This window comes from Eptatretus burgeri, chromosome 1, assembly GCF_056783735.1.
Source record: "Eptatretus burgeri isolate ZD-2024b chromosome 1, Ebu_testis_v1, whole genome shotgun sequence".
Classification (NCBI taxonomy): domain Eukaryota; kingdom Metazoa; phylum Chordata; class Myxini; order Myxiniformes; family Myxinidae; genus Eptatretus; species Eptatretus burgeri.
The window spans coordinates 29,808,673-29,835,538 of record NC_140961.1 but is presented as its reverse complement, the minus strand read 5'-3'; the positions used below and the strand labels follow the sequence as shown (position 1 = coordinate 29,835,538).

General features: G+C 44.7%; 1 protein-coding gene across 6 annotated transcripts in view; it reads left to right on the top strand.

Moving 5' to 3' along the window:
• Positions 1–26,866, top strand: part of LOC147034149 (CMP-N-acetylneuraminate-beta-galactosamide-alpha-2,3-sialyltransferase 1-like) — a 67,992-nt gene that overhangs the window by 30,429 nt on the left and 10,697 nt on the right. For all 6 annotated transcript variants that reach the window (XM_085877301.1, XM_085877288.1, XM_085877307.1 and 3 more), the window contains 3 exons: positions 3,878–4,057; positions 4,696–4,744; positions 14,370–14,489. In XM_085877301.1, coding sequence (XP_085733427.1) covers positions 3,878–4,057; positions 4,696–4,744; positions 14,370–14,489 — 349 coding nt within the window. The remainder of the gene's footprint in view (positions 1–3,877; positions 4,058–4,695; positions 4,745–14,369; positions 14,490–26,866) is intronic.

Genomic DNA, 26,866 nt, shown 5'->3' with positions numbered 1-26,866 from the left:
TTGACAGAGGAGTCCGAAGTGAAGGCCTGTTGGCCCGGTTACTGTGAGCGGCTGTACCAGGATGATCCAACCAGCTGTTGCGTTGTATATCAGGGGTGTTACTATCGTTATTGCTGACCCTCCAATTAACTGCGGTCCACCTTCATTTGTGGAAACATAGACTGCGGTGAACCCGTTGAATTAGCGTAAAGCTCCTGGGATTTGTGGCATCTACGCTGAACTTCTCAAAGCGGGTAGAAATACTGTACTAGTGTCGCTGCATGCAGTTCTGTGCTCTGTTTGGAGCACAGGCATCATCCCAACTGACTGAAAGAAGGGTCTTGTTGTCCCTCTCTGGAAAAGGAGGGTGATCGCCAAAACTGCAACATCTACCGAAGGGTGACGCTGCTCTCAGTGCTAGGCAAGATCTTTGCTCGGATAATTTTTGAGAGGGTTCACCACCATCTGCTTGGGCACCAGTGTCCACGGCAGTCAGGCTTTACACCAAAGAGGTCAACGATTGACCGTGTCCTTGCTTTTCGGGTTCTCACTGAACGCAGACGATTTTGGCAGGGGCTGCTTGCAGCCAATGCTGATCTCTGCAATGTGTTCGATTCAGTGAATCTGAATGCCCTCGGGAAGAGTCTTGGTCTTCGTGGGGTGCCAACAAAACTGATCAATCTGATGTAGCCTGGTGTTGGCTCAGTAGTTAGGGTGGCAGCTTGGGATCCTAGGGTCCTGAGTTCAAGCCCCATCGGCCACTAAATTAATACACCAGGGGGTTGACTCAGCCTGTCATCCTTCCGATGTCGGCGAAATGAGTACCAGTTCCAGTGTGTGTACTGGTACAGGGGCACTGCATCATTGACAGTCGCACTTCAAGAAATGATAGCTATCCCTGCAGCTAAGCTGCCATACGACCATTACCATCAATCCGATGTCTGAACTATACTCTGGTACTGAGAGTGCTGTGAGATGTGATAATACCATCTCTGGCTTATTTCCAGTTGTTACTGGAGTTCGTGAGGGGTGTGTACTGGCCCTCAGACTTTTCAGCACTTGTATGGACTGGATTATGGGGATGATGTCAGAGAGATCAAGTTGCGGTGCATCGTTTGGGAATGTCAAGATCTCTGACCTTGATTTCGCAGATGATGCAGTCATCTTTGGGGAGACTCTGGATATCATTTTGGGGGCCCTTGAAGTGCTGAATGAGGAGTCAGAGCCACTGTGATTACGGGTTTCCTGGGTCAAAACGAACATCCTGGCATTCAATGACATCTTGGATGCTGCTATCCTGTCTGTACCTGTTTGTGGCGAGGATGTTGAGGTCACGGAGAGATTTGCTTACCTTGGCAGTGATATTCATGTCTTTCTTGGCTGAGTCAGACGTCAACAGACATCTGTGTCAGACCTGGGGAGTCATGGATTCACTGGAACATAGGGTGTGGCGCTGCCGGTATCTGTGCGGGAGGACGAAAGCCTGAGTCTTCATGTCCTTGGTGCTTCCAGTCTTGCTCTATGGATGTGAGACTTGGTCTCTGTCCAGGGATCTGAGATGGAGACTTAATTCCTTTGATACCAGGTCTCTTCGCAGAATCCTTGGCTCTCACTTGTCGGACTTTGTGCCCAACGAGCGGTTGCTTGAAGAGACTCAAATGAGATTTGTTACCTGCATAGTCCGTGAGCGTCAGCTGTGGCTGTATGGACATGTGGCTTATTTTCCTGACGCTGATCCAGCTCACCAGATTTTCTCAGCGAGGGAGCCTCATGAGTGAAGAAGGCCAATGGGCCAACCACCTGCCTCATGGTTGCAGCAGGTTGATCAGCATCTCAAGGAGATGGGGATGGCCCAGGCATCTGCCTGGGGGATGGCCAGACGGAGGCCCCTGGAGTACCGGCAGAAAGTGGACGCAGCGACACGCTGCTCCGGTGCATTCTCCCATACCTTATCCGACCTGATGTCTGCCAATGGCAAATCCTCCCTTCTGGGCCTGCAATGACAAACTCTCCTTCTCATGTCTCATATCCTTCCTCTGATCCAATTGTTATATCTGTTCATGTTCTGGTGAGAGTCCACATCATCTCTTGACTTTTGTCAAAGAGCCACCTCAGTACCGTATGGCCTTGCAGTCCACTCAAGCCGATTGGCAGGGACTGCAAACGGCTGTCACACTTCAGAATTGGTCTTCTATTTCTGCCTCGGGCCCTGAGCAGAAATTCCACATAAGCTTGCTGTCTCATGCACAGATTTGTCGAATCTCTTCTGCGGATATCATATCCATCCTCTTGGCCCTGGTACACTGAATACTGTTGCGAGACAGTTGCCTTCAAACGACTTTCTTTCTCTTCATAGAAGCAAAATTTCACCAAAGAGAATCTCAGGTCATTCCATAAAGCCCGAAACAAGTGTCCACTCACAGCAGAGCCAGGAAACATCTGGCCAATGTCAAAGCAGAATTCTCAACCCGTCTCCTTCCTCAAAGCCTAGTGGTACCTTGCCAAGTTTTTCTCTGGTATGTGCTCCCCCTTCATTCCTTCCCTCACTTCCTATAGCACCACAGCTAATTCTGTTCATGAAAAGGCCAAATGTCTAATTCTGTTTGCTTTGAAACCTCACATACACAACCCCTTGCTCCCTCCAACTACTCTATGGTCTTGCACCCAACTATTATATATTGGACACCTATTCTTTCTCACCTGAGAAGGCGAAAATGTTTCTGGTAACCCTTGACTCCGATTTTGTGACAGCCACAGCTGGACTGTGTCCTAAAAGCCTACTCTGCCGCCCTTGCTTATCATCTTTCGGCTCTGTTGATCCGACCATTTGCCATTGGTCAACTTCCGCCTACTTGGAAGTAACAAATGTTACTGTATTACACAAAAATGGTGCAATAAACAGATACACTTTCCTCCATGCCAACTAGCTCACTTCCAATTGTAAGCAAAGTCACGGAATCCATCTTTACAGTTGACATCGAATTAGACTCGGTGCTGCCAAAGCAGCTTCACGGCAAGGATTACACAATGGGTGGTATGTTGTTGTCTTCACAGTGGTAGTAAGGGTCGGGTTTTTGAACTTGGCCAGGGTGCCGGCGATAGCTCACCCACTCTTTGCGAAGGACACCGTGGGATCTTTAACGTGGACCAACTAATACCAGCACACGGAACACCAATTTGACGTCCATCCAAAGGACGGCACTCACATTGATGAATCACCCTGCCTGTGCGTGCCTGGTGTTGGCTTAATGGTTAGGGTGGTGGGCTTTGGATCCTAGGGTCCCGATTTCAAATCCCGCTCAGCTGTTGAATTATTACCAGGTGGGGTTAACTCGACCTGTCATCCTTCCGAGGTCGGCAAAATGAGTGCCAGCTTGATGGTATCCTGTGTCGGAATGGCGACCCATCCAGGATTGTGCCCAATAGCCAAGGAGACCGCTTCAGCAGCACCAACGCTCTGCACAGAGTATGATCCCAATCTCCTCCTCTCCTTGCCTGTGAAACATTGGGACGACAGTTTATAGCTGGGTCGACATTCGAGCCCAGGTTATACTGATTGCATACCTCTAGAGTCTAGACTCTAGAGTCTAGGACTCTAGGCCATCCTGCCAGCCCATGGAGACGAACTTGCCTAACTAATTTTCTTGTCCCTAGATTCTCTGCATACACTGTGCTTGCTGAGATAAAAATGTTTCCATAAATGCTGACATAATGTCAACACAACACAAACACTGAGACCTATTCATGGCAGAGCTAAGTGAAAAATAATGCAATGCTTATGATACTTCCTTTGATGTAATGGAGAGAAGTTGGCAATTTTAAAAAGGATTATTCAGACGAAAGGAAAGGATTGTTTGGACGACATTGGTAACCCATTGTTGGTACGATTGATCTGCAGGATGAATCGTGCTCCCGTGAGAGGCTTTGAGAGAGACGTGGGTTCCACCACCACACATTACTTCATCTACCCCGAGAGCACCACAAGTGTAATACAGGGATCTGGTCTCGTGTTCATTCCGTTCAAGTTGTCAGATCTGCATTGGTTGTACCACGTGACATTGGCAAATAAATTTGGCAAGTGAGTAGTGCTTATTTTTAATTGCATAAATGCAAAACACATATGGTTGTCATTAACTTGTGCACGAAGTCTGAGCTGCTTGTTCAAAATTTGGCATTTTGGGGAGAATTTGTATCGCCTCTGCCACCGAAGGTGGACGGAGGTTTTGTTTTCACACTTGCTTGTCCGTTTGTCTTGTCTTGTCTGTCTGTCTGTCTGTCTGTCTGTCTGTGAGCAGGATATCTCAAAAAGTTATGGACGGATTCGGACGAAACTTGGTGGACAGGTTGGGTGTGTAACACGGACGAATGGATTCGATTTGAGTGAAGATCTCCATCCAGATACGAGAATTTCAAAGTGATCTTTCACCATGGAGAGACAGTGGTGAAACCTGATACACAGCATGATATTTCAAAAGGTTGTGGACGGGTGATGATAAAACTTGGTGGAAGAGTTGGGAGGCGACAAGAACCGGTCGATCAGATTTTGGTTTAGATGTGGATGCAGATCCGGCCTATCAGTGGGATACAAAATGTAAACTGTTCAGGCTGGTTGAGGTATGCTATGTTGAGGTTGAGGTATACCGAGTGCTGTTCTAGTTTTTCATGTTGGGATTTTTTTTATGTCTTTTTATTTGTCTGATTGTTTTTATTTTGCAGTTTTTTCAAAAGATCTCATCGGCAGTATAACTGGATGGACATTGACAAGGTAAGTCACTTCTTCAATTTGATAATTGTCAGTGCTTTTGTAAGACGATTTTGATCATTTATGTAACATCATCATTATAATCATCATCATCGTCATCATCATCGTTCCATCGTTTTTACAGTGTCAGTGCAGTGCTTTTGGAGCAGTCGCTTGGCAATTGTTATGAGGGGGATTTGTCTTTGCCTTCCCAACAGTAAGTCGGGGATGCAATTTGAATTCTGTTCAGGGGTGTTGGCGTTAATTTGCCGACTCTTCACAAGAGATACAGTGCGATTTTTAATGTCTACCAGCATTGGGGGCATCCTTGGGCATATCCTCCAGCTTAATGTCCCTCTGATGGATGGTGTACACATTGAAGCCTCGTCTTGCAATGTGAAATACCAGGGTGATGGTTTATAGCTGGGTCGAGATTCAAACTCAGTATAGACAGGTCAGAAGAGAGTGTGTACACATTTAAGCTATCTTGCAAACTGCTGTTTATATATCCTACATTTATATCTAAAATAATAAGAGAGAGTGTGTGTGTGTTTGTGTGTGTGTGTGTGTGTGTGTGTGTGTGTGTGTGTGTGTGTGTGTGTGTGTGTGTGTGTGTGTGTGTGTGTGTGTGTGTGTGTGTGTGTGACACTGAGCTGTATATATAACTAGCGCACCGGCAGCATGTGCGGGGTTAAGCAGTCGCCATGTTGGACTACCCTTCCCTCGCTACAACGCCAGAGATACAGGCGGAGCTGTGGAGTTTGATAAGTGCTGGACTTTATTGGGTTACTTTGACAGATTGATTCACATTTGTTTCCACATTTCCTCTTTTGTTTGTTGTCCTTCGGAGCCTTGTTATAGAGCTATGAAGATGACTGACAAAACTGAGAGTCTGATTTTAGTGAGTTCAGATTGAGAGTCTGACGGAGAGTCTGATTTTAATATAAAACAAAGTTCCTTTACTTGTGAAAAGTGATGCTTTTGGTCACTTTCAACTCACGGGAATGCCTGTGATTGCAGCTGAAAGCACAGCAGACCACCATCTTTTTTTCACTGAAACCAGTGCAACTGATCAGCTGTTAGGGTTAGGAATACCCTGGGGTATTCCAAGATGGTGGTTATGACTAATCATTGGGGCCACTTGTGGCCAACTGATCACTATTGTGGGGTGCGCTGCAGATATATTGGATTCGCTAGATATCCCTTATTGTCGGGTTTTCCGTCTGTGTGTGTGCGTGTGCGCGTGTGTGTGTGTGTGTGTGTGTGTGTGTGTGTGTGTGTGTGTGTGTGTGTGTGTGTGTGTGTGTGTGTGTGTGTGTGTGTGTGTGTGTGTGTGTGTGTGTGTGTGTGTGTGTGTGTGTGTGTGTGTGTGTGTGTGTGTGTGTGCGCGCGTGCGCGCGCGCAACGCGAGGCTCCGTAGCACAAACCAGCAAACTGATTTCGATGAAACTTGGCGAGCAGGTGCCATATGAGCTGGGAATGTGCGTGTTTGAGTTTCGTTGCTAAGCAACCACCCGTTGCTGTGCAGCGGCCGAAAAACCGCGTTCACTATTTTCAATACTTGTTCGACAGTTTTGAATGTGGAGAAACGAGACTTCAGAATTAAACACTTCGAGATATTTAGAAAATTTTACTTGAGCCGATTTTTTTATTTCGGTTTTATTTTTCAAATGGTAGTCCTTCAAAAATAGGGCGTCTATTTACCGTCATTTTTTATGAGGAGTGCCAGTTGGCAAAATACGCAATAGGAAAAAATCTTGCCAGGCAGAGGAACAATTGTATGTGAACCAATACGTCTTGGCAATGAATCTTCGTCAGTGGATCAGTCAGAATGAAAAGCATCGTATCCAGCGCTTCGATCCTAGCGGATCCATCGTTGCCTCCCGGCTTGTGTATATGTATATATATATATATATATATATATATATATATATATATATATATATATATATATATATATATATATATATATATATATATATATATATATATATATATATATATATATATATATATATATATATATATATATATATATATATATATATATATATATATATATATATATGCCTGGTGTTGGCGCAGTGGTCAGGGCAGTGGCTTGGGACCCAAAAGGTCCTGAGTTCAAGCCCCGTTGAGCCACTGAATTAATACACCAGGGGGTTGACTCAGCCTGTCATCCTTCCGAGGTCGGTGAAATGAGTACCAGTGTACTGGGCCGGTGTATACCCCGGTTAAAATAGGTGTACCATATCCCTGTGTCGTAAGAGGCGACCAGGGTTGCGTCAGGAAGGGAATCCGGCGTAAAACATGTGCCAAATCACTATGCGGATCATACGGATGATCCGCTGTGGCGACCCTGAACGGGAGCAGCCGAAAGAAGAAGAAGAAGATATATATATATATATATATATATATATATATATATATATATATATATATATATATATATATATATATATGCAGGTTGTCCAAAAAGTCACCTCGGGATTTAGAAATTAAATAACATTTCTGTTTTTTAATAATTTATGATTATTTTTATACCAAAATAAAATTTACAAAATCGAGATAAATTTGCATTATTTATGAAAAATGATGCAACTTGGATGTCCTCCATTTTCGCCTTCGCAGAGACGGGCTCTTTCGACAGCATTTTCCATAACAGCGGACCATAACTCCAGCTGAAGCCCTCGAATTTCTGCACAGATGTTGTCCTTGAGCTGCTGGATTGTATGGGGCTTATTGATGTATACACGCTCCTTTAGGTAACCCCAAAGAAAATAATCGGGAGGCGTCAAATCAGGAGAACGTGATGGCCAAGAAATTTCTGAATTTCCTGAAATTATTCCGTGTCCAAAAATTTGCCTGAGAAGCTCCACCGTGGCTCGTGTCGTGTGGGCAGTGGCTCCATCTTGTTGAAACCACATCTCAGGTTTATCCTTCACTGCAGGACGCACAAAATTCTTGAGCATGGCTCGATTCCGCTCACTAGTAGTGACCGTCGTTGCACTGCCATCCTCATTAAAAAAAAAAAAATGGCCGATAATCCTGACGTTACACCACACCAGACAGTGCATTTGAGAGGATGCAACTCACGCTGATGAATAGCCCGAGGATTCTCCAATCCCCAGAACCCCCAGTACTGCTTATTCACAAAACCGTTCAAATGGAAATGAGCTTCATCACTCATAATCAGTTTATGAACAAATTCGTTTTCTTCATTAACCAACCTCTGAATTTGGACGAAGTAATTTAAGCATTGTCGATGATCAGTCGGTTTCAACTTTTGCACCAATTGTACTTTGTATGGGTAAAGGTACAAATCGTTTCTTAGTATGTGATACAGTGACATCCGAGACATCCCCAACTGGTCAGAACGTCTGCGGATCGATGTTCCTGGTTCTTCTTGAACACTGTCCAGTACACATTCACGATTAATCTGCGAACGGACTGAACGTGGTCTTCCAGCTTGTGGCAAGTCACTTACTGACCCATATTGCTGAAAACGTTGAATCAACCGACGAATCATGAAATCTGAAGGTGGTTTTCTGGCATTGAAGTGTCGACAGTCTGCTCTTTGGGTGAGAATAATTGATCGATGAAATTAAAAATAAAATTCCACGATTTTGGTTCTTTGTTCAGTTGTGAATTTTTCCATGGGTAATTTCCAATTGTTAATCTAAATTGTGAAAAGAAAAGAAAAACAAATTATTCAAAAACAGAAATGCTATTTAATTTCTAAATCCCTAGGTGACTTTTGGGACACCCTGTATATATGTAGCGAGAAGGGGTGGGACAGTGAGGAAGGAGGAGGAGCGATGAAGAGTGAGGGAGTGATGAAAGAAAGAGGAGCGAGGAGGGGCAGGGGAGCGAGGAGGGGTAGGGAAGCGAGGAGCAGTGTGGATAGGGAAGGTGCATGAGGGGAGGGCAAGGGTGCACGGACGTGCATGTGAGAAGGGATAAAGTCTGATGCAATGAAGATAATTAATGACTGAATGAATGATTCGATAGCACAATGAAGATAATCAATGACTGAAATAATGACGAAGATAATTAATGATTGATGACCACAGGTGGACCAAAGGAAGACTGACCAGCTGTGGGGTCGAATGTTCAGACCGATGCGGTGAAGGGAGGATTGTCGGATTGAAGTTTTGTGAAGGGGATTATTGGTGGATTGAGAAAGACAGAGGGGTTAACGGAAGAACTTTTGCATCTTTGAGTTGCTGGGGAGGGTCAGAGGATTGATAGAGCAGAGGGAGCAATGTTGGAAAAATCGATGGTAGAAAACAGAGACCACTGACCTGACCTGCCTGCGATATGAGAACAAACAGACCTTGTGCTTCGGCCTCATCACGGAGTCCAACGATTGTTACTGGACGTCTGTTTGCACCACATGCCATTTCATTCCAAGTTGCTTTATTGTTCCATATGCAAACCGAGCCGTGAATCATACTGCTGGGGTTCCATCTGAACAGCATGTTTGAACCAATGTGAGAGGAATAAATGACAAAATTCACAAGTGCTGTATTGGCTATTTACTCCATGTAACTGATGTGGACTCTGAACTATATTGCAATCTAAATATCGTGTTTTTAAGAGCACGTACACAATAGATAATGCCAAACACGCTTCTGAAATATCCACTATTCACAATATAGTGGTATAATATGATTATTGGGTTTCCAAGCCTTCCAGGCTGGGAAACCTATTCTTATTGTTCAGATTATTTGTTATAGTTCCGTCTGGATTTTGCAGGTTTATTCGCTTATTCATTTTCTTGGCAACCGTTGGTCTGATTGACACAAAATTGTCAGTGTATGCGCCTACTCATGTAGAATTTTTTTGAGTAATAATTATGAGGTCATAAGTCACGTGATGTGGCCGCCATGTGAGGAAAAAGGAAAGACTTTGGACCTCTATATCTCTGAAACCACTCATTGAAGAAGTTGAAAAAGGGTTCCTTGTCAAGTACTCCCCATGAGGAATAGGTGTTGCTTCCCATAATGGCATCGGTGCTTTCATTATGACGTCATAATTCCATAAATACAACACCTTATCCGATCAGTATGAAAATTATTGAGGATGATCGATGCAAAAATGGTTGTGGAGAATGTAAGTTTATGACTTCATTGGTTATGTGGTTCGGCAGTGATATTGGATATTTTTTTTAACTTTTAAAACTCTTCTTCTCCAGAACATTGATCCAATACTTCACGCACATGATCTACTTGCCTTGGAAAATATAGGGTGTAAATTTTAACATCGTCAGTCACATGGTTTGGCAGCTATGAGTTTTTGAAGAGTAAACCTTTAAAAATCATCTTCTCCAGATCAGCCGGACAGATCGAGAGGAAACTTCACACTCGTGTTCACTCGAAGAGAAACTTCACACACGTGTTCCTCAAGCCTTGAAGATACCAGAGTGTTCACAAATTAATCATACATCACATGGTCTGGCAGCCATGTTGGACCAAATTAAAATAAATAAATTATTACGTCTCTAAAAATGCTTAAGCTATTGAAGTACTGATCATGTACAGCCTTTTTTTTTGGCTGCTGGTTGCATCGTTGGTTATGGGCACTGCTATGCCATTAATGCAGTGCCCTGTTACCAATACTCTGGTGCTCATTTCATTGACCTCAGAAGGATGGATAGCAGGCTAAATCAACCACTTGGTGTTAACTCAGCAGCCAAGAGGGCTCAAATTCAGGAGAGAGAGAGAGAGAGAGAGAGAGAGAGAGAGAGAGAGAGAGAGAGAGAGAGAGAGAGAGACAGAGAGAGAGAGAGAGAGAGAGAGAGAGAGAGAGAGAGAGAGAGAGAGAGAGAGAGAGAGAGAGAGAGAGAGAGAGACAGAGAGAGAGAGAGAGAGAGAGAGAGAGAGAGAGAGAGAGAGAGAGACCATACTCTGTGTAAGGCATGGGTTCTGCCGAAGCAGTGTCCTTGGCTATTGGGCACAATCCTGGACGGGTCACCACTCCAACACAGGATACCAGCAAGCTGGCACTCATTTTGCCAACCTCGGAAGGATGACAGGCCGAATTAACCCCACCTGGTATTAATTCAACAACTGAGCGGGATTTGAACTCAGGACCGTAGGATCCCAAGCCATCACCCAAACAACTAAGCCAACACCAGGCTAGCTATTGAAGTCAAGCTTTCCAAGTATCTTTTATTCGTCAAGAGGAATAGATGTTTAAAATTTCATCATAATCAGTTGCACAGTCCAACAACCTGCATTTTTTTTTAAATGATTTGAAGAAGAGAAAGAAACTTACAATTATATCTTCTCCAGCCATGTGACTGTGTCTATTAACTGTATGAACTCAGTGGCATCCTGCATATGAATTACGTACTATTAGAATGTACCTTTTGACCCTATCGACTGCTGAGACCCCTTAGAAACGTTGAAGACTCCTTTAGACCATTTAGATCATGAAGACCTCTAAAGACCCAAAATAACCCCCAAAAAAAGCTGAACAGCTTGGAACCCTGTCGTAACTGCCCTCAGTTATAAAGTAGCCCATCTCATATTATTATTACTAGTATGTGCCCGTACGTGCAAAAAAATATAAAAAAATAAAAACTTTCAAACCGCGAACCAGAAACAACAACCACACAGGCCGTTCCTTCGCTCTCGTAAACGACGACTGGATTGGGGCATTGTGTTTATCTATAAATGTGTCTAAGAAATCGAGAAATTACTAGAATACAGTAGTAAGTCATCACTATCCGGAAGTGGTGCGTGCCAGTACGGAATGTTCACATCATTCCACGAATTATCGCTTGCATTGAAGTAACAACTGCTGTGATACACACACAGAGTTAATTAAAATCCAAATTAAAATCAAGTTTACCTCCCTGTCTTTGCTTGCCAAGACATTCGCTGCCATTGACCATTGCCACTCCGACGCCACGGGAACTGAGGCACCGATCGATCTCCATCGCAACCGGCACGGCACGTGACGTCATCGTCGGCCGGCCACGCATCGGCCCACGCAGCAACGTGTCCTTCCATAGGTTGGTAAATAAATGCCCATAACTTGGGAACCACTTGTCCGATTAATATCAAACCTTGAAAAGGCACATACTCAGGTCCCCAGCAATATACCTGACAAGTTTCAATTTGATCGGATCAGTGGTTGTCGAGAAACAGCGGTTACACACACACAGTCACACACAGTCACACACACACACACACACACACACACACACACACACACACACACACACACACACACACACACACACAGACACACACATACACACACACACAGACACACACAGAGACACCCAGCCACAGACACACACAGATACACACACACACAGACACACACACACACACACAGACACACAGACACACACAGACACACACACACACACAGACACACACTGACACACACACACACAGGGACACACAGGCACACACACACACAGACACACACAGACACAAACACACACAGACACACACACACACACACAGACACACACACAGACACACACACAGACACACACACAGACACACACACAGACACACACACAGACACAGACACACACACACAGACACACACACAGACACACAGACACACAGACACATAGACACACACACAGAGATACACACAGACACACACACACACACAGACACACACACACACAGACACACACAGACACACACACATACACACACACAGACACACACACACAGACACGCACACACACAGACACACACACACACACAGACACACACATACACAGACACACACACACAGACACATACACAGACACACACACAGACACACACACAGATACACACACACACAGACACATACAGACACACAGACACAGACACATACACACGCAGACACACACACAGACACACACACACAGATAGACACACACAGACACACACACAAACACACACACAGATACACACACACAGACACACACACACACACAGACACACACACACATACAGACACACACACAGACACACACACACACACACACACACACACACACACACACACACACAGACATATAGACACACACACTTTGCTGGAAGTATAGATAGATTATTACTTGGCAAAAACATTTTTTGCCATGTATGTTGGTCTGCAACGTTTGTCTGTCTGTCTGTCTGTCACACGATTTTTGGCCACAGTTTTTCTGTTCTGAATGTTTTTTTTTTGTGTGTAGGTGGCTGGCCAAGGACAGCAAGGTTAATTTTGGTGAAGATCTGGATCCGGATCTGGACCTGACAATCCTAAAAGTGACTCTTCACCATTGTGAGATTGGGCCAAAAGCGATATATATATATATATATATATATATATATATATATATATATATATATATATATATATATATATATATATATATATATATATATATATATATATATATATATATATATATATATATATATATATATATATATATATATATATATATATATATATATATACATATACATATATATATATATATATATATATATATATATATATATATATATATATATATATATATATATATATATATAGATATATATATATATATAAAACAATGTCTCAAAAGCTTATGGACATAGTGAGTGTGTGACGAGGATGAAACGATTCAGTTTTCGGGAAGAACCGAATCTGGATCCGATAATTATTTAATCTTTAAGTAATTCTTCACCATTTATAAATGTGGTGAAAAACTCTATTGCATGATGTCTGAAAACGTTGTGGACGGCTTTGGATGAAACTTGGCGGACATGGTGGGAGTGTGACGAGGACAAATTGATTCAGTTTTGTTGAACATTCGAATCCGGACAGGATGTGAGATTTCTTATAGTGATTCTTCACCATTGAGAGATGGGGCCAAAACTATGCATGGCATGCTAGGTCTAAAAGTTTTGGACGACTTGCGACAAAACAATGTGGATGAGTTGGTTAGGTGACAAGAACAAGCGGATTCAATTTTGGTGAAGGTCCGGATTCAGATCCGACCCCTCAGTGGGATTCAAAATGTAAACAGTTCATCCTTGCGGACGTATGCTCTCCAGAATGCCGTCCCATTTCGACAAGTGTCACTCAATGAGTGATTTTTTTTTTCATTGCTCTTTTTCTATGAAGGTTTAAAAATCATTGTTCCTTTATTCCTTAAATTTAAGCCTGGTGTTGGCTTCATGGCTAGGGTGGCTGACTTGGGATCCTAGCATCCTGAGTTCAAGCCCTTTTGGCTGCTGAGTTAACACCAGGTGGGGTTGACTCAGCCTCTCACCCTTCTGAGGTTGGCAAAATGAATTCCAGTGTAACTTGTAATAGGGACACTGCATCAGCAGCATGGCTTTGTCCCTAACCAATGATGCAACCAGCTGCCATAAGGCTGCACTCGAAAGAACATTTCGAAAGAGAGAGAGAGAGAACATTTAATGTGGTTAAAAACAGGAGGGGTATTGACATAGAAAGAATTCAAACTTTGCTTTTCAAATGCTGATTTGACCTTGTGTTTATCTCGTGCTGCATATTGTGCAATGGCTAAGCTTCTGTTGCAGTATTATCAATTATTCTGACAATGAAAGTGATATTTCGATCAATTGCTTCCTGTTTTTTCAAATCCATTTGGTAATATCTGAATAACTTGCATGATTATTTTCTGCAGCTGGTGATCTACAACCCGGCTTTCTTACACTATGTCCACAAAAACTGGGGAATGAGTTGGGGGCACTACCCCTCCACGGGTTTTGCAGCTGCAATTTTTGCTGTGCATCTTTGTGATAAGGTATGAATAATGCAGCAAATTGTGTCGTACCGTATTTTCCGGCGTATTAACCGCACCCATGTTTTTTACCCTCAAAATAAATGAACATGTTGATCATTTCATTTTCTAATCGAGATCTAAATACATTTGTGCATTAACTTGGTATGGAAAAAAAGTGACGGAGGTATCAACATGCTTACTCCCATGTCCATTTAATTTCGTCTCACAGTCTAATTCTCATTTTCAGGAAGTTAAAGAGAGAGGAGAGGATACCATGAAGTTTTTTTTTTATTTTTCTTTCTTATTTTTTTAATATTATAAAGAGGATTTTTTGTTGTTAGAAAAAGGAAGAAAAAGGATTCACACCAATATCACTCATAATTGATTGTGGATTTGTAGCCCTGAAAAGGGCCGTTTGGGTTTGATGAAGCTTTTCCGCTAAACCCGAGGAAGTCCTCGTCAATGCTTTCCTCATCGAAGACGGCACGTAACTCCTTGTCCGAATCAGGGTAGAGCAAGTCCCCATCGCTGTCACCGTCATTTGCAGCCTCCTCCTCCAAAATGATGTCGTCCTCTGTGCTGTCCATGTTGTTGGAGGTTTAGAATTTCAGAAATGCTCGCTTGATGATGTCCGACGGGATCTGCTCCCACACCTTGATGATCTAGCCGCAGATCATCGGAAGGTCGACCTTTCTTATCCTCCCACTCTTGGTGCAGGTCTTCTCCCCACTCATTATTCAGTAGGACCAGCAGCGACGTAGCCCATCCTTGAACGGCTTGTTGATGGACACATCGAGGGGCTGCAGGAACGATGTCATCCCTCCTGGGATGATGACGAGATCGGTGTTGGTCCAACGGAGCAGCGCTTTGGTGTCGTCAGTTTTGTAACAACTGAACGCATCCAGGACTAACATGCTCCATCGCCGGGAGAGACCACCATATGGCTTACTACTCCAGACCATGCTCACCCATTCCTGGACCAGTCCCTCATCTATCCACCCTTTCTGCAGCGCACGAACAATTCCACGCCTGGAAACTTGGCTTTGGGCAATGTCTTCCTCTTCAACACAACATATGGGGGAAGTTTGCCGTCCATAACCTTTTTCTACACCCATGTTTCAACTGCACTCCAAACTTTTACCTTTTTGTGCGGATAAAAAAAGTGCGGTTTATACACCGGAAAATGCGGTACCTGGTTCACATTTGTTTTTTTAAACCTTTTTTTTAAACAGTTGCTCTTTTGTAAAATTCATTTAAGACTTACGGATACATTGTACAAACTATACATCTTGATAACTTGTAGTATGAGTTTATATAATGTTCTAAAATAGGACTCTCAAATTGATTATATATTTAATTTATCAGTCAATTTTCAATTACCAAAGAAAGAAGAGGTAATAAAAGTATGTGAGCTCGACTCGATGGGGGTAATGGTTTGAACCTCTGCAATGAGTCTGGGAAGTCGACGGTTCGAATCCTAGGCGAGTCATACCAATGACTGGTCTGTGCTGCTTCCTTACTTGATGTTCAGTGTTTAAAAAGGAAAGAGCATAGACAAACAACTATGAGTTGACAACCATTGTGTAGGCATGATGGGTCTAATGGTCTCCTTTAGCATTGAAGTCCCTCAAAAAATAGAGAAATTAAGGAAAAGCAAGTGTAAAAGAATGAGATTTTGAGAAATTTTAAAAACTGTAATTGACGAAGCTGTGCGGATTCTATAAGGTTGTGACTTATTGGCAGCCAGTCTCAGCATGGCCCAAGAGGTCCAACTGACGATCCAAAAGGAATTAGATGCCACAGCCCTGAAGGTCTAAATGACCTTCACACTGCGATTCAATTTCTGAGCGATGAACCCTTGCAAATGCACCTTGAAGTCGACTTTACATGAGCTCCACCATTTGCTATGGTTGTCACAAAAACGAGAGCAAAGCCAGTACGTTTACAAAAACATACTTTTATAACTACCCATGCATTTACAACAACTTCACAATGAGTAGAAATGGAATGATGACACATACAACCTTAGATTATTATCAAAACTCTTCAACTCGATAAAATTGTTAACTCCAAAGAGATCTTAAATCCATCCCTTATTTTATTTATTTACTTGTATGCAGCATGTGGCTGCTTGGCAGCAGCATTTCGTGTTGGTATGGCTGTGCTGCTGATGAAATTCCCCTGTTATCAGCACACCGGTACTCATTTTGCCAACCTCAGAAGGATGACAGGCTGAATCAACTCCACCTGGCGTTAATTCAACAGCCAAGCAGGATTTGAACTCAGGACCCTCGGGTCCCAAGCCCACCACCCTGACCATTAAGCACTCAACTCCCTTTAGCCTAGCTGTTCTTCTCAGATCTCCATTCCCCAATGTCTGTCGAGACTGGTTTTTATATGAACATGATCAGAAAGATGGGGCCCCTCTTCACTCTATTACCAGGTTTCCCTTTTATCATGGTAACCACTTTGTGGAATAAACTTGGAGATCACACGGACAGAATGTGACTTATTGGAAGGCATAATAGAGTGTCTAGTCATGAGAGCATGATGAATGGACAGTTTCATTGATTGACATGCAAAGAGATGAGAGATAATGGTGAATATCACTGATTGCTTTGGACATCTGAAGAGCATGAGAAACATGAGCCGTGTTATATACAATGATAGTGCTGAGTTTGTTTGAATCAATCAGTTGGAATTGCAGTTGCAGAAAGATTACAACTGAAGCAATTTTGTTGAAGAGGGTTTCACCGGAGCACTTGAAGCTGCACTTGTGCAATAGGTTGGAGCAGGGCACGTTCCATTAGCAAGCGGCTTGCTATTGCTTGCAAAGCCAGACGTTTCATATCAACTGCTTTGCAAGTCGCTTGCCAAGCAGCTTGGTAAGTGGAGCAAGTGATTAAGCAATGTGCTTGGTGAGTGGTAAGTGGGGTGCTTGCGGATGGAACACCTCCGTATGGAAGCAAAAATTGCTGTTGTCGAGAAATTCAAAACGATTGGTGGCTACATCTTCAATTTTGCTATCACAGAAGACGATGATGAAATGTGTATTTCATATTTTTTATTGACTTCTACTTTTCATCCTAATTCTTTAAAATCTAGAAATATACAAAACCCATCCACCCCCCCCTCCCCCCCCAAAAAATAGCCTGGTGCCGGCTGAATGGTTGAGGTGGCTGGCTTGAGAACTTAGGCTTAGGGTATTGAGTTTGAGCCCCTGTCGTTGGCATTGAAATAACACCAGGTGGGTTGACTCAGCCTGTCATCCTTCGAAGATCAGCAAAATGAGTACCAGTTTACTGGTAACAGAGGTACTGAATTAGCAGCACAGCCACGCTTCCAGAAATGATGCAACCAGCAGCCATAGACTACATACGAAGCAATAACAAACTTTCCTCTTTCATCTCCCAAGACGTGTCTGACTCCCAAGTATCTCTCCCTGGCTACTCCCTCTTACGGTATGACAGACCTGAGCCTCGTCCTGGTGGAGGTGTTGCTCTCTTCATCAAAGACTCTATTCCTCACTCTCCATGCACTGCTCTCACTCCCCCACACCCCCAGGAATACCTCTGGCTTCGGCTTCCCCTCCACTCCCACCTCATGTTTATATGTGTACTGTACCGTCCACCGAACAGTGATGACTCCATCTACACCTCACTATCCGAAAACATGGACCATCTTCTATCTTCTCATCCAAACTCTCTCTTCCTCTTATGTGGTGACTTCAATTGTCATCACGCCAGTTGGCTAGGTGTGGGTACCTCTCTCACCTGCCATGGCACCTCAGCAAAAGCTTTCTGCGACTCATTGGGACTGACTCAATCGGTCAACTTCCCGACCCGGATCTCAACCAATGGTACTCCATCTCTTCTGGATCTGATTTTGACAAATTTCCCTGACAATATCTGCTGCTCTTCCTTCGTTCCAATTGGTTCTTCTGACCACGTCCTTGTCAAAGTGGACATCTTTGAGAGCACTTCCGGTTCCGGTTTTGAGCGGCAAGAGGTCTCCTTCGGGGCTCCCTGCTGACTTTCTCAAAGTTAAGTTCCGGTTGTTATTTGTCCCGTTTTAACTGTTTAATTTTCTCACCTACATGTTAATGTGTGTTCCTAGTTCGGTTTTGTTTCAAAAATCGTGCTATTTTGTGAGTATTTATGTCGACGTTCTTACCTGGTGTTTGAGGCCTAGTCCTAGGCTTGAGGCCTACCGGTTCCACTCGGTGTTCGATCGTTTTTTTTGTTTGTTTTTTCTCCCCATTACCTTCAATTTCTTTCCTCCCATTACCTTCAATTTTCATCCTCCCCACTTTCCAAACATCCCCCATTCTCCCAACTAATCTCTTTCTTATCTCAAAAAAAAAAAAAATATATATATACCCAACAACAACAACAACAACACGCTCACCTTCTCCCGATTCTGCTACTTCTTCTTCCTCTTAACTTCCTCCTCGTCTTCCTCGATTTTTTTTTTTTTTTTTTTTTTTTTTTACACTTCCATGACCTAATCTGTTGAACTCTCTCATACATTAATATTACAACAAAAACGATCTTGTAATGCTTCATATTCCTCTCTCACACATGTGGTACTCTTTACTGTTTCACAATGCACTACTCTTCTGCTATTTTAACAGACTGCTCTCATTTCGACCTCTCCTTCATTCCTTGCCTAAAAAATCCAACTATTACAGCGCTTCTTCTCTCCATGCTCTGAATTCGCCTTCATTGCATCCATCAAGAATTGTGTTAAATCGCATCTCTGACCTAAAACTTTTAAAAACCACAGTTTGCCATGGATGCTCGCTTTCCATCAACCATTCTTTTTTTCCAACTTCAGTGCCAACTCCACCCCCCTCACCCTCACTCTCAAAGCAACCATCCCTCTCTTCTCCCTCCAAGCCTCCCTCTCACCTCTTTCAAAAATTCCCCCTCACCTTTCTCCCACCTTTCATCCCCCTCACTCTTCCTTCTCATTTGCCCCCCTTCTCATCCACCAACCTGCCTCCCTCCACTGCCCTCTCACCTCCATCTCTTCACTCCACCTCCTCAAATCCTCAACTGCCATCTTCCTTGTCTCTTGTCCCCCCTCTCTCCCAGCACCACAGAGCCTTTTCTCCTCCTCATTCGGCCCCCTCCCCTCGCTATTCTGCAATACCCCACACTCCTTCAGCAACCCTCCTTACCTCCCCCCTCTTCCCTCGTCCTACCCTCCCCGCCCCCTCCACCTCCTGCACCCAAAGCCTCCTCCCCCTACCTCTTCATTAAAAGTGTGGACCTCAAATATCCGGGGCCTTCGCTCAAACCTTTCAGATCTTTCCATACAGGTTGCCACTGACAAACCAGACATTATCTGCCTAACAGAAACTTTCCTCTCCCAAGACGTGTCTGACTCCCAAGTATCTCTCCCTGGTTACTCCCTCTTACGGTATGACAGACCTGAGTCTCGTCCTGGTGGAGGTGTTGCTCTCTTCATCAAAGACTCTATTCCTCACTCTCCCTGCACTGCTCTCACTCCCCCACACCCCCAGGAATACCTCTGGCTTCGGCTTCCCCTCCCCTCCCACCTCATGTTTATATGTGTACTGTACCGTCCACCGGACAGTGATGACTCCATCTACACCTCACTCTCCGAAAACATGGACCATCTTCTATCTTCTCATCCAAACTCTCTCTTCCTCTTATGTGGCAACTTCAATTGTCATCACGCCAGTTGGCTAGGTGTGGGTACCTCTCTCACCTGCCATGGGACATCAGCAAAAGCTTTCTGCGACTCATTGGGACTGACTCAATCGGTCAACTTCCCGACCCGGATCTCAACCAATGGTACTCCATCTCTTCTGGATCTGATTTTGACAAATTTCCCTGACAATATCTGCTGCTCTTCCTTTGCTCCAATTGGTTCTTCTGACCACGTCCTTGTTAAAGTGGACATCTCTCTGGCTGTTATCAGAGAACCACCTCACCGCCGTCGAGTCTGGCATTTCACTCAAGCCGACTGGCAGGGTCCCCGAGCAGCCATCAAACTTACAGACTGGTCTCCTATCACTACTTTCTCAAACATCAACTCATCCTGGGAATTATTTCAAAGAAACTTGCTCTCCCTCATGCACAGATTTATCCCCTCTCGTGTTCAGTTGTCTTACCCTTCCTCCCGCCCTTGGTTTACTGAAGCTTGTGGCGAGGCAGTTGTCCTGAAACAACTTGCCTTTGCCTCATGGAAAGCAAACCCAACTGAGGGCAATCTCAGTTCTTTCCACAAAGCTCGGAACAAGTGTGTATCTACCCTCAGGAGAGCCAGAAAACAACATCTTTCTCATCTCAAGTCTGAACTCTCAAACCTCTCTCCCTCCTCAAAATCCTGGTGGCGTTTAATCAAATCTGTTTCTGGTGTATGTTCCCCTCCATCCCCTCCCTTACCTCAAATGGCCGCACTGCTGATTCCACACGTGATAAAGCTGAATGTCTAAACTCGGTGTTTGCAGCTAAATCTTGTGTCCTAAACCCATCACTATCTCTACCCACTTTACCCAGTCGCACCCAACAATCCCTGGACTCTGTATCCTTTTCTCCTGACAAGGTGGAGAGCTTGCTTTCAAACCTCGAGTCAGATTCTGCAACCGGTCCAGACGGCATCAGCCCACATGTCCTCAAAGCCTGCTCTTCTGCTCTTGCTCACCCTCTCTCTGTTCTATTCACCCTCTCATTTTCCCAAGGTCATCTGCCATCTGCTTGGAAATCTGCTAACATCACTGCCCTGCATAAAAAGGTGCAAAAACAGATCCCTGTAACTATAGACCAATCAGCCTTCTCCCAATCATCAGCAAGGTTATGGAATCCATCATCGCTTCAGACATGAAATCCTTCCTCTTCTCCAATGGCTTGATTTCCAATCATCAATTTGGTTTCAGACCAGGTCACTCTACCTGGTGTAGAGTATGCTGCTACTGCTCTCCCATCAATGGATGGAGGTCCTCAATGCCAGACAGGAAATCCGAGCCGTATCCCTGGACATATCACGTGCTTTTGACACAGTCTGGCACCCTGCCCTACTCACCAAACTCTCTTCCCATGGTATTCAAGGCCATCTCCACTCATGGCTCGCAGACTTCCTCTCCTGTCGCAGTCAACGTGTGGCCCTAAATGGAGTTCTTTCATCCCCTCTTCCTGTGCAGGCTGGAGTTCCTCAAGGTAGCGTTCTGGGCCCTGTTCTTTTCTGGTTTTCATCAATGATCTCTCGGACTCTCTGGAAAATCCTCTATTTCTCTTTGCCGATGACTCCACCCTCTGCCGTACCATCTGTCATCCCTCAGACCGGCAAGCAGCAGCTTCTTCGCTCACTGCAGATCTGGATAAAATCACAAACTGGTCCAACATGTGGAACATGTCTTTCAATCCAGACAAATCTCACACTCTCACTATGTCTCTTCGAAAGGACCGTTTACAAAACCCCCCCATCCACTTTCTCAACAATCCTCTGGAAGAAGTCTTTTCTTTCAAGCTTCTGGGTCTCACTATCTGCCATGACCTTTCCTGGGAAAGTCACATTTCCAACCTTGCCTCAAAGCCAGTCGCCGACTGGGAATCCTCCGTCGTGCAAAGTCCTTCCTCGGCCCTCTTGAGCTCCTGACCACTTACAAAGCTTTTGTCCGTAGCCTGATGGAGTACTGCTCTCCCCTCTGGGCTGGTGCTCCTGCCTCCCACCTTTCTCGACTTCACGCTGTCGAAACCAGGGCTTTTAAGATCATTGGCATCTCCCGCAATGAAGCTGAGTCTTTGGGCCTCTCACTCAATCACCGCAGGTTGGTCGGTGGTCTTTCTGTCTTCCACCGACTCCTCTCGAGCCTTGCCCCCCTTGCTCTCTCTGCGATTTGTCCCAACCACATTTCCACAGGGCGCTCAAGGTCCGCCAACAACCCCCTTCTGGTAAAACTACCAAAATCACGAATCACTGCTCATCTTCACTCTTTCATTCCTCTTTTTTCCCGCCTTTGGAATAAACTTCCTCACTCTATTCTTTCCCATTCTTCCCTCCAGGCTTTCAAAACAGCTGTTCACCACCACCTCTTATCTTCCCCCATCCAAATCCTCGATCTTTTCTACCCCCGATAATCCACCCAAGCCCACTTCCTTCAATTCTCCTGCTTTCCTTCCTGAAAGTCCCTGTAATGTCCATCTTCTCCTCGCCATGTTCCCCGTCCCATCCCCATCCCTCTCCCTTCCACAGTTCACCTGTGTCTGTTCCCCAATGATTTGTCTCTTCCACTCCCGCCCCTCTTGTCTCATGCCTCCTTGCTGTGAGTTGTGTGTTAGCTCTCATACGAGCCTCGACCAAGGTATACAAAAAAAAAAAAAAAAAAATCTCTCTGGCTGTTATCAGAGAACCACCTCACCGCCGTCGAGTCTGGCATTTCACTCAAGCCGACTGGCAGGGTCTCCGAGCAGCCATCAAACTTACAGACTGGTCTCCTATCACTACTTTCTCAAACATCAACTCATCCTGGGAATTCTTTCAAAGAAACTTGCTCTCCCTCATGCACAGATTTATCCCCTCTCGTGTTCAGTTGTCTTACCCTTCCTCCCGCCCTTGGTTTACTGAAGCTTGTGGCGAGGCAGTTGTCCTGAAACAACTTGCCTTTGCCTCATGGAAAGCAAACCCAACTGAGGGCAATCTCAGTTCTTTCCACAAAGCTCGGAACAAGTGTGTATCCACCCTCAGGAGAGCCAGAAAACAACATCTTTCTCATCTCAAGTCTGAACTCTCAAACCTCTCTCCCTCCTCAAAATCCTGGTGGCGTTTAATCAAATCTGTTTCTGGTGTATGTTCTCCCTCCATCCCCTCCCTTACCTCAAATGGCCGCACTGCTGATTCCACACGTGATAAAGCTGAATGTCTAAACTCGGTGTTTGCAGCTAAATGTTGTGTCCTAAACCCATCACTATCTCTACCCACTTTACCCAGTCGCACCCAACTGTCCCTGGACTCTGTATCCTTTTCTCCTGACAAGGTGGAGAGCTTGCTTTCAAACCTCGAGTCAGATTCTGCAACCGGTCCAGAGGGCATCAGCCCACGTGTCCTCAAAGCCTGCTCTTCTGCTCTTGCTCACCCTCTCTCTGTTCTATTCACCCTCTCATTTGCCCAAGGTCATCTGCCATCTGCTTGGAAATCTGCTAACATCACTGCCCTGCATAAAAAAGGTGCAAAAACAGATCCCTATAACTAGACCAATCAGCCTTCTCCCAATCATCAGCAAGGTGATGGAATCCATCATCGCTTCAGATATGAAATCCTTCCTCTTCTCCAATGGCTTGATTTCCAATCATCAATTTCCCTGACAATATCTGCTGCTCTTCCTTTGCTCCAATTGGTTCTACCCTGGATATGCTGCTTCATGGATATGCTGGATATCCAAGACCAGGTCACTCTACCCTGGATATGCTGCTTCTGCTCTCCCATCAATGGATGGAGGTCCTCAATGCCAGACAGGAAATCCGAGCCGTATCCCTGGACATATCACGTGCTTTTGACACAGTCTGGCACCCTGCCCTACTCACCAAACTCTCTTCCCATGGTATTCAAGGCCATCTCCACTCATGGCTCGCAGACTTCCTCTCCTGTCGCAGTCAACGTGTGGCCCTAAATGGAGTTCTTTCATCCCCTCTTCCTGTCCAGGCTGGAGTTCCTCAAGGTAGCGTTCTGGGCCCTGTTCTTTTTCTGGTTTTCATCAATGATCTCTCAGACTCTCTGGAAAATCCTCTATTTCTCTTTGCCGACGACTCCACCCTCTGCGTACCATCTGTCATCCCTCAGACGGGCAAGCAGCAGCTTCTTCGCTCACTGCAGATCTGGATAAAATCACAAACGGGTCCAACACGTGGAACATGTCTTTCAATCCAGACAAATCTCACACTCTCACTATGTCTCTTCGAAAGGACCGTTTACAAAACCCCCCCATCCACTTTCTCAACAATCCTCTGGAAGAAGTCTTTTCTTTCAAGCTTCTAGGTCTCACTATCTCCCATGACCTTTCCTGGGAAAGTCGCATTTCCAACCTCGCCTCAAAAGCCAGTCGCCGACTGGGAATCCTCCGTCGTGCTAAGTCCTTCCTCGGCCCTCTTGAGCTCCTGACCACTTACAAAGCTTTTGTCCGTAGCCTGATGGAGTACTGCTCTCCCCTCTGGGCTGGTGCTCCTGCCTCCCACCTTTCTCGGCTTCACGCTGTCGAAACCAGGGCATTTAAGATCATCGGCATCTCCCGCAATGAAGCTGAGTCTTTGGGCCTCTCACTCAATCACCGCAGGTTGGTCGGTGGTCTTTCTGTCTTCTACCGACTCCTCTCCAGCCTTGCCCCCCTGCTCTCTCTGCGATTTGTCCCCACCACATTTCCACAGGGCGCTCAAGGTCTGCCAACAACCCCCTTCTGGTAAAACTACCAAAATCACGAATCACTGCTCATCTTCACTCTTTCATTCCTCTTTTTTCCCGCCTTTGGAATAAACTTCCTCACTCTATTCTTTCCCATTCTTCCCTCCAGGCTTTCAAAACAGCTGTTCACCACCACCTCTTATCTTCCCCCATCCAAATCCTCGATCTTTTCTACCCCCGATAATCCACCCAAGCCCACTTCCTTCAGTTCTCCTGCTTTCCTTCCTGAAAGTCCCTGAAATGTCCATCTTCTCTTCGCCATGTTCCCCGTCCCATCCCCATCCCTCTCCCTTCCACAGTTCACCTAATGTGTCTGTTCCCCACTGTTTTGTCCCTTCCACTCCCGCCCCTCTTGTCTCATGCCTCCTTGCTGTGAGTTGTGTGTTAGCTCTCATACGAGCCTCGACCAAGGTATACAAAAAAAAAAAATAACAACCTCTCCCCAAAATGCACAGTGGAAGGTCTATAGATCAACTTCGTAGGGGACTCCCCCTTCGGGCTCCCCAATTATTTATTTATTTTCCTCTTCCGAAAACCCTCTGGAGCCACAATCTATTTGTTTGGGTCGTTTGTTGCACAAGGATACATAAGGAATCTAGAAACAGGAGGAGACCATTCAGCCCATCACGCCTACGCCATAGCAACACCACATCAATTTATATAACATAAAGAAAAATCCAAAAACATATTTTTGTGTGTTTTTTGTAGCTTTTGTGGGGGTTTTTTTCTCTTCTTCTTTCTGGAGGTGGGGGTGGAGTGAATGAAGCCGTTCTTGGGTGAGAAACACACCACCCCTTGATGAGACCCCTGAAAATACAATACTCCACACAATCACCCATCCATACTCAAGCTATCTAAAACACCTGCCAACATCCCGATACCCCTCCAACGCTTCCAGCTACCTATCTAATTCAAATTTAAACTTATATCCTGTTTCTGCTGCCACTACCTTTCCAAGGAGACCATTCCATGCATTAACTACTCCCTGAGTAAAAGTTTCCTGCCTTACTACCGTCTTAACTCTCCTCCTATTCATTCTCAGCCTATTATATGGCCCCGGTCCAATCACTGTCTATTGTGCTGAATAATTCTTCTGCACGTATTTTGTGTATACCCTTCATTCTCTCAAACTCTATCAGATCACCTCGTAACCGCCTCCTTTCTGGTGTATAAAGTCCTGTCTTCTTCAGCCGCTCCTCATAGTTAAGTCTGGCTTGGCCGAGAATCAATCAAGCAGCCCTGCACTGAACCCTCTCTATGGCAGCTATGTCCTTCCTGGACTGTGGTGACCAAAACTGCACACAATATTCTAGATGTGTCCCTTACTAAATTACTGTACAATGTTAACACCACCTCCTTTGATTTATAATTGAATCAAAATACAACCTCCTCCGAATACAACCTAAACCCCTATTTTCTTTACCTATAGCTGCCTGGCATTGTGCTGCCTGCTTACCATCCCCAGATCCTTCTCCTGTGTGACATGCTAAAAAATTACATCTTGCATCCTGTAATCTCTATTTTCATTGTTCTTTCCCAGCCCCAACACCTTACACTTGCTCAGGTTAAATTACATCTGCTAGTCTTTTGCCCAATCTATACAAGTATCGATACTTTCCTGAATCCGATCACCACCCGCTCTGCTATCCACCTTACCTCCAAGCTTTGTGTCATCTGAAAATTTGGAAAGCTTACTTTTCACCACACTATCCAAATCGTTGATGTAAATAATGAATATAAATGGTCCGAGTACTTATCCCTGAGGTACCCCGCTACTTACATCCTCCCACTCACAGCCACTCTTTGGTTCTTATCACGAAGCCAGTTTGCAATCCAATTCGCTGCCTGACCAGCCACTCCACAAGCCCTCACTTTGGCAAACAACCTCCGCTGTGGTACCTTATCAAATGCCTTCTTAAAGTCCAGATATACTATGTCCACTGCCTTTCCATCATCCACCCAATCAGACGCTGCCT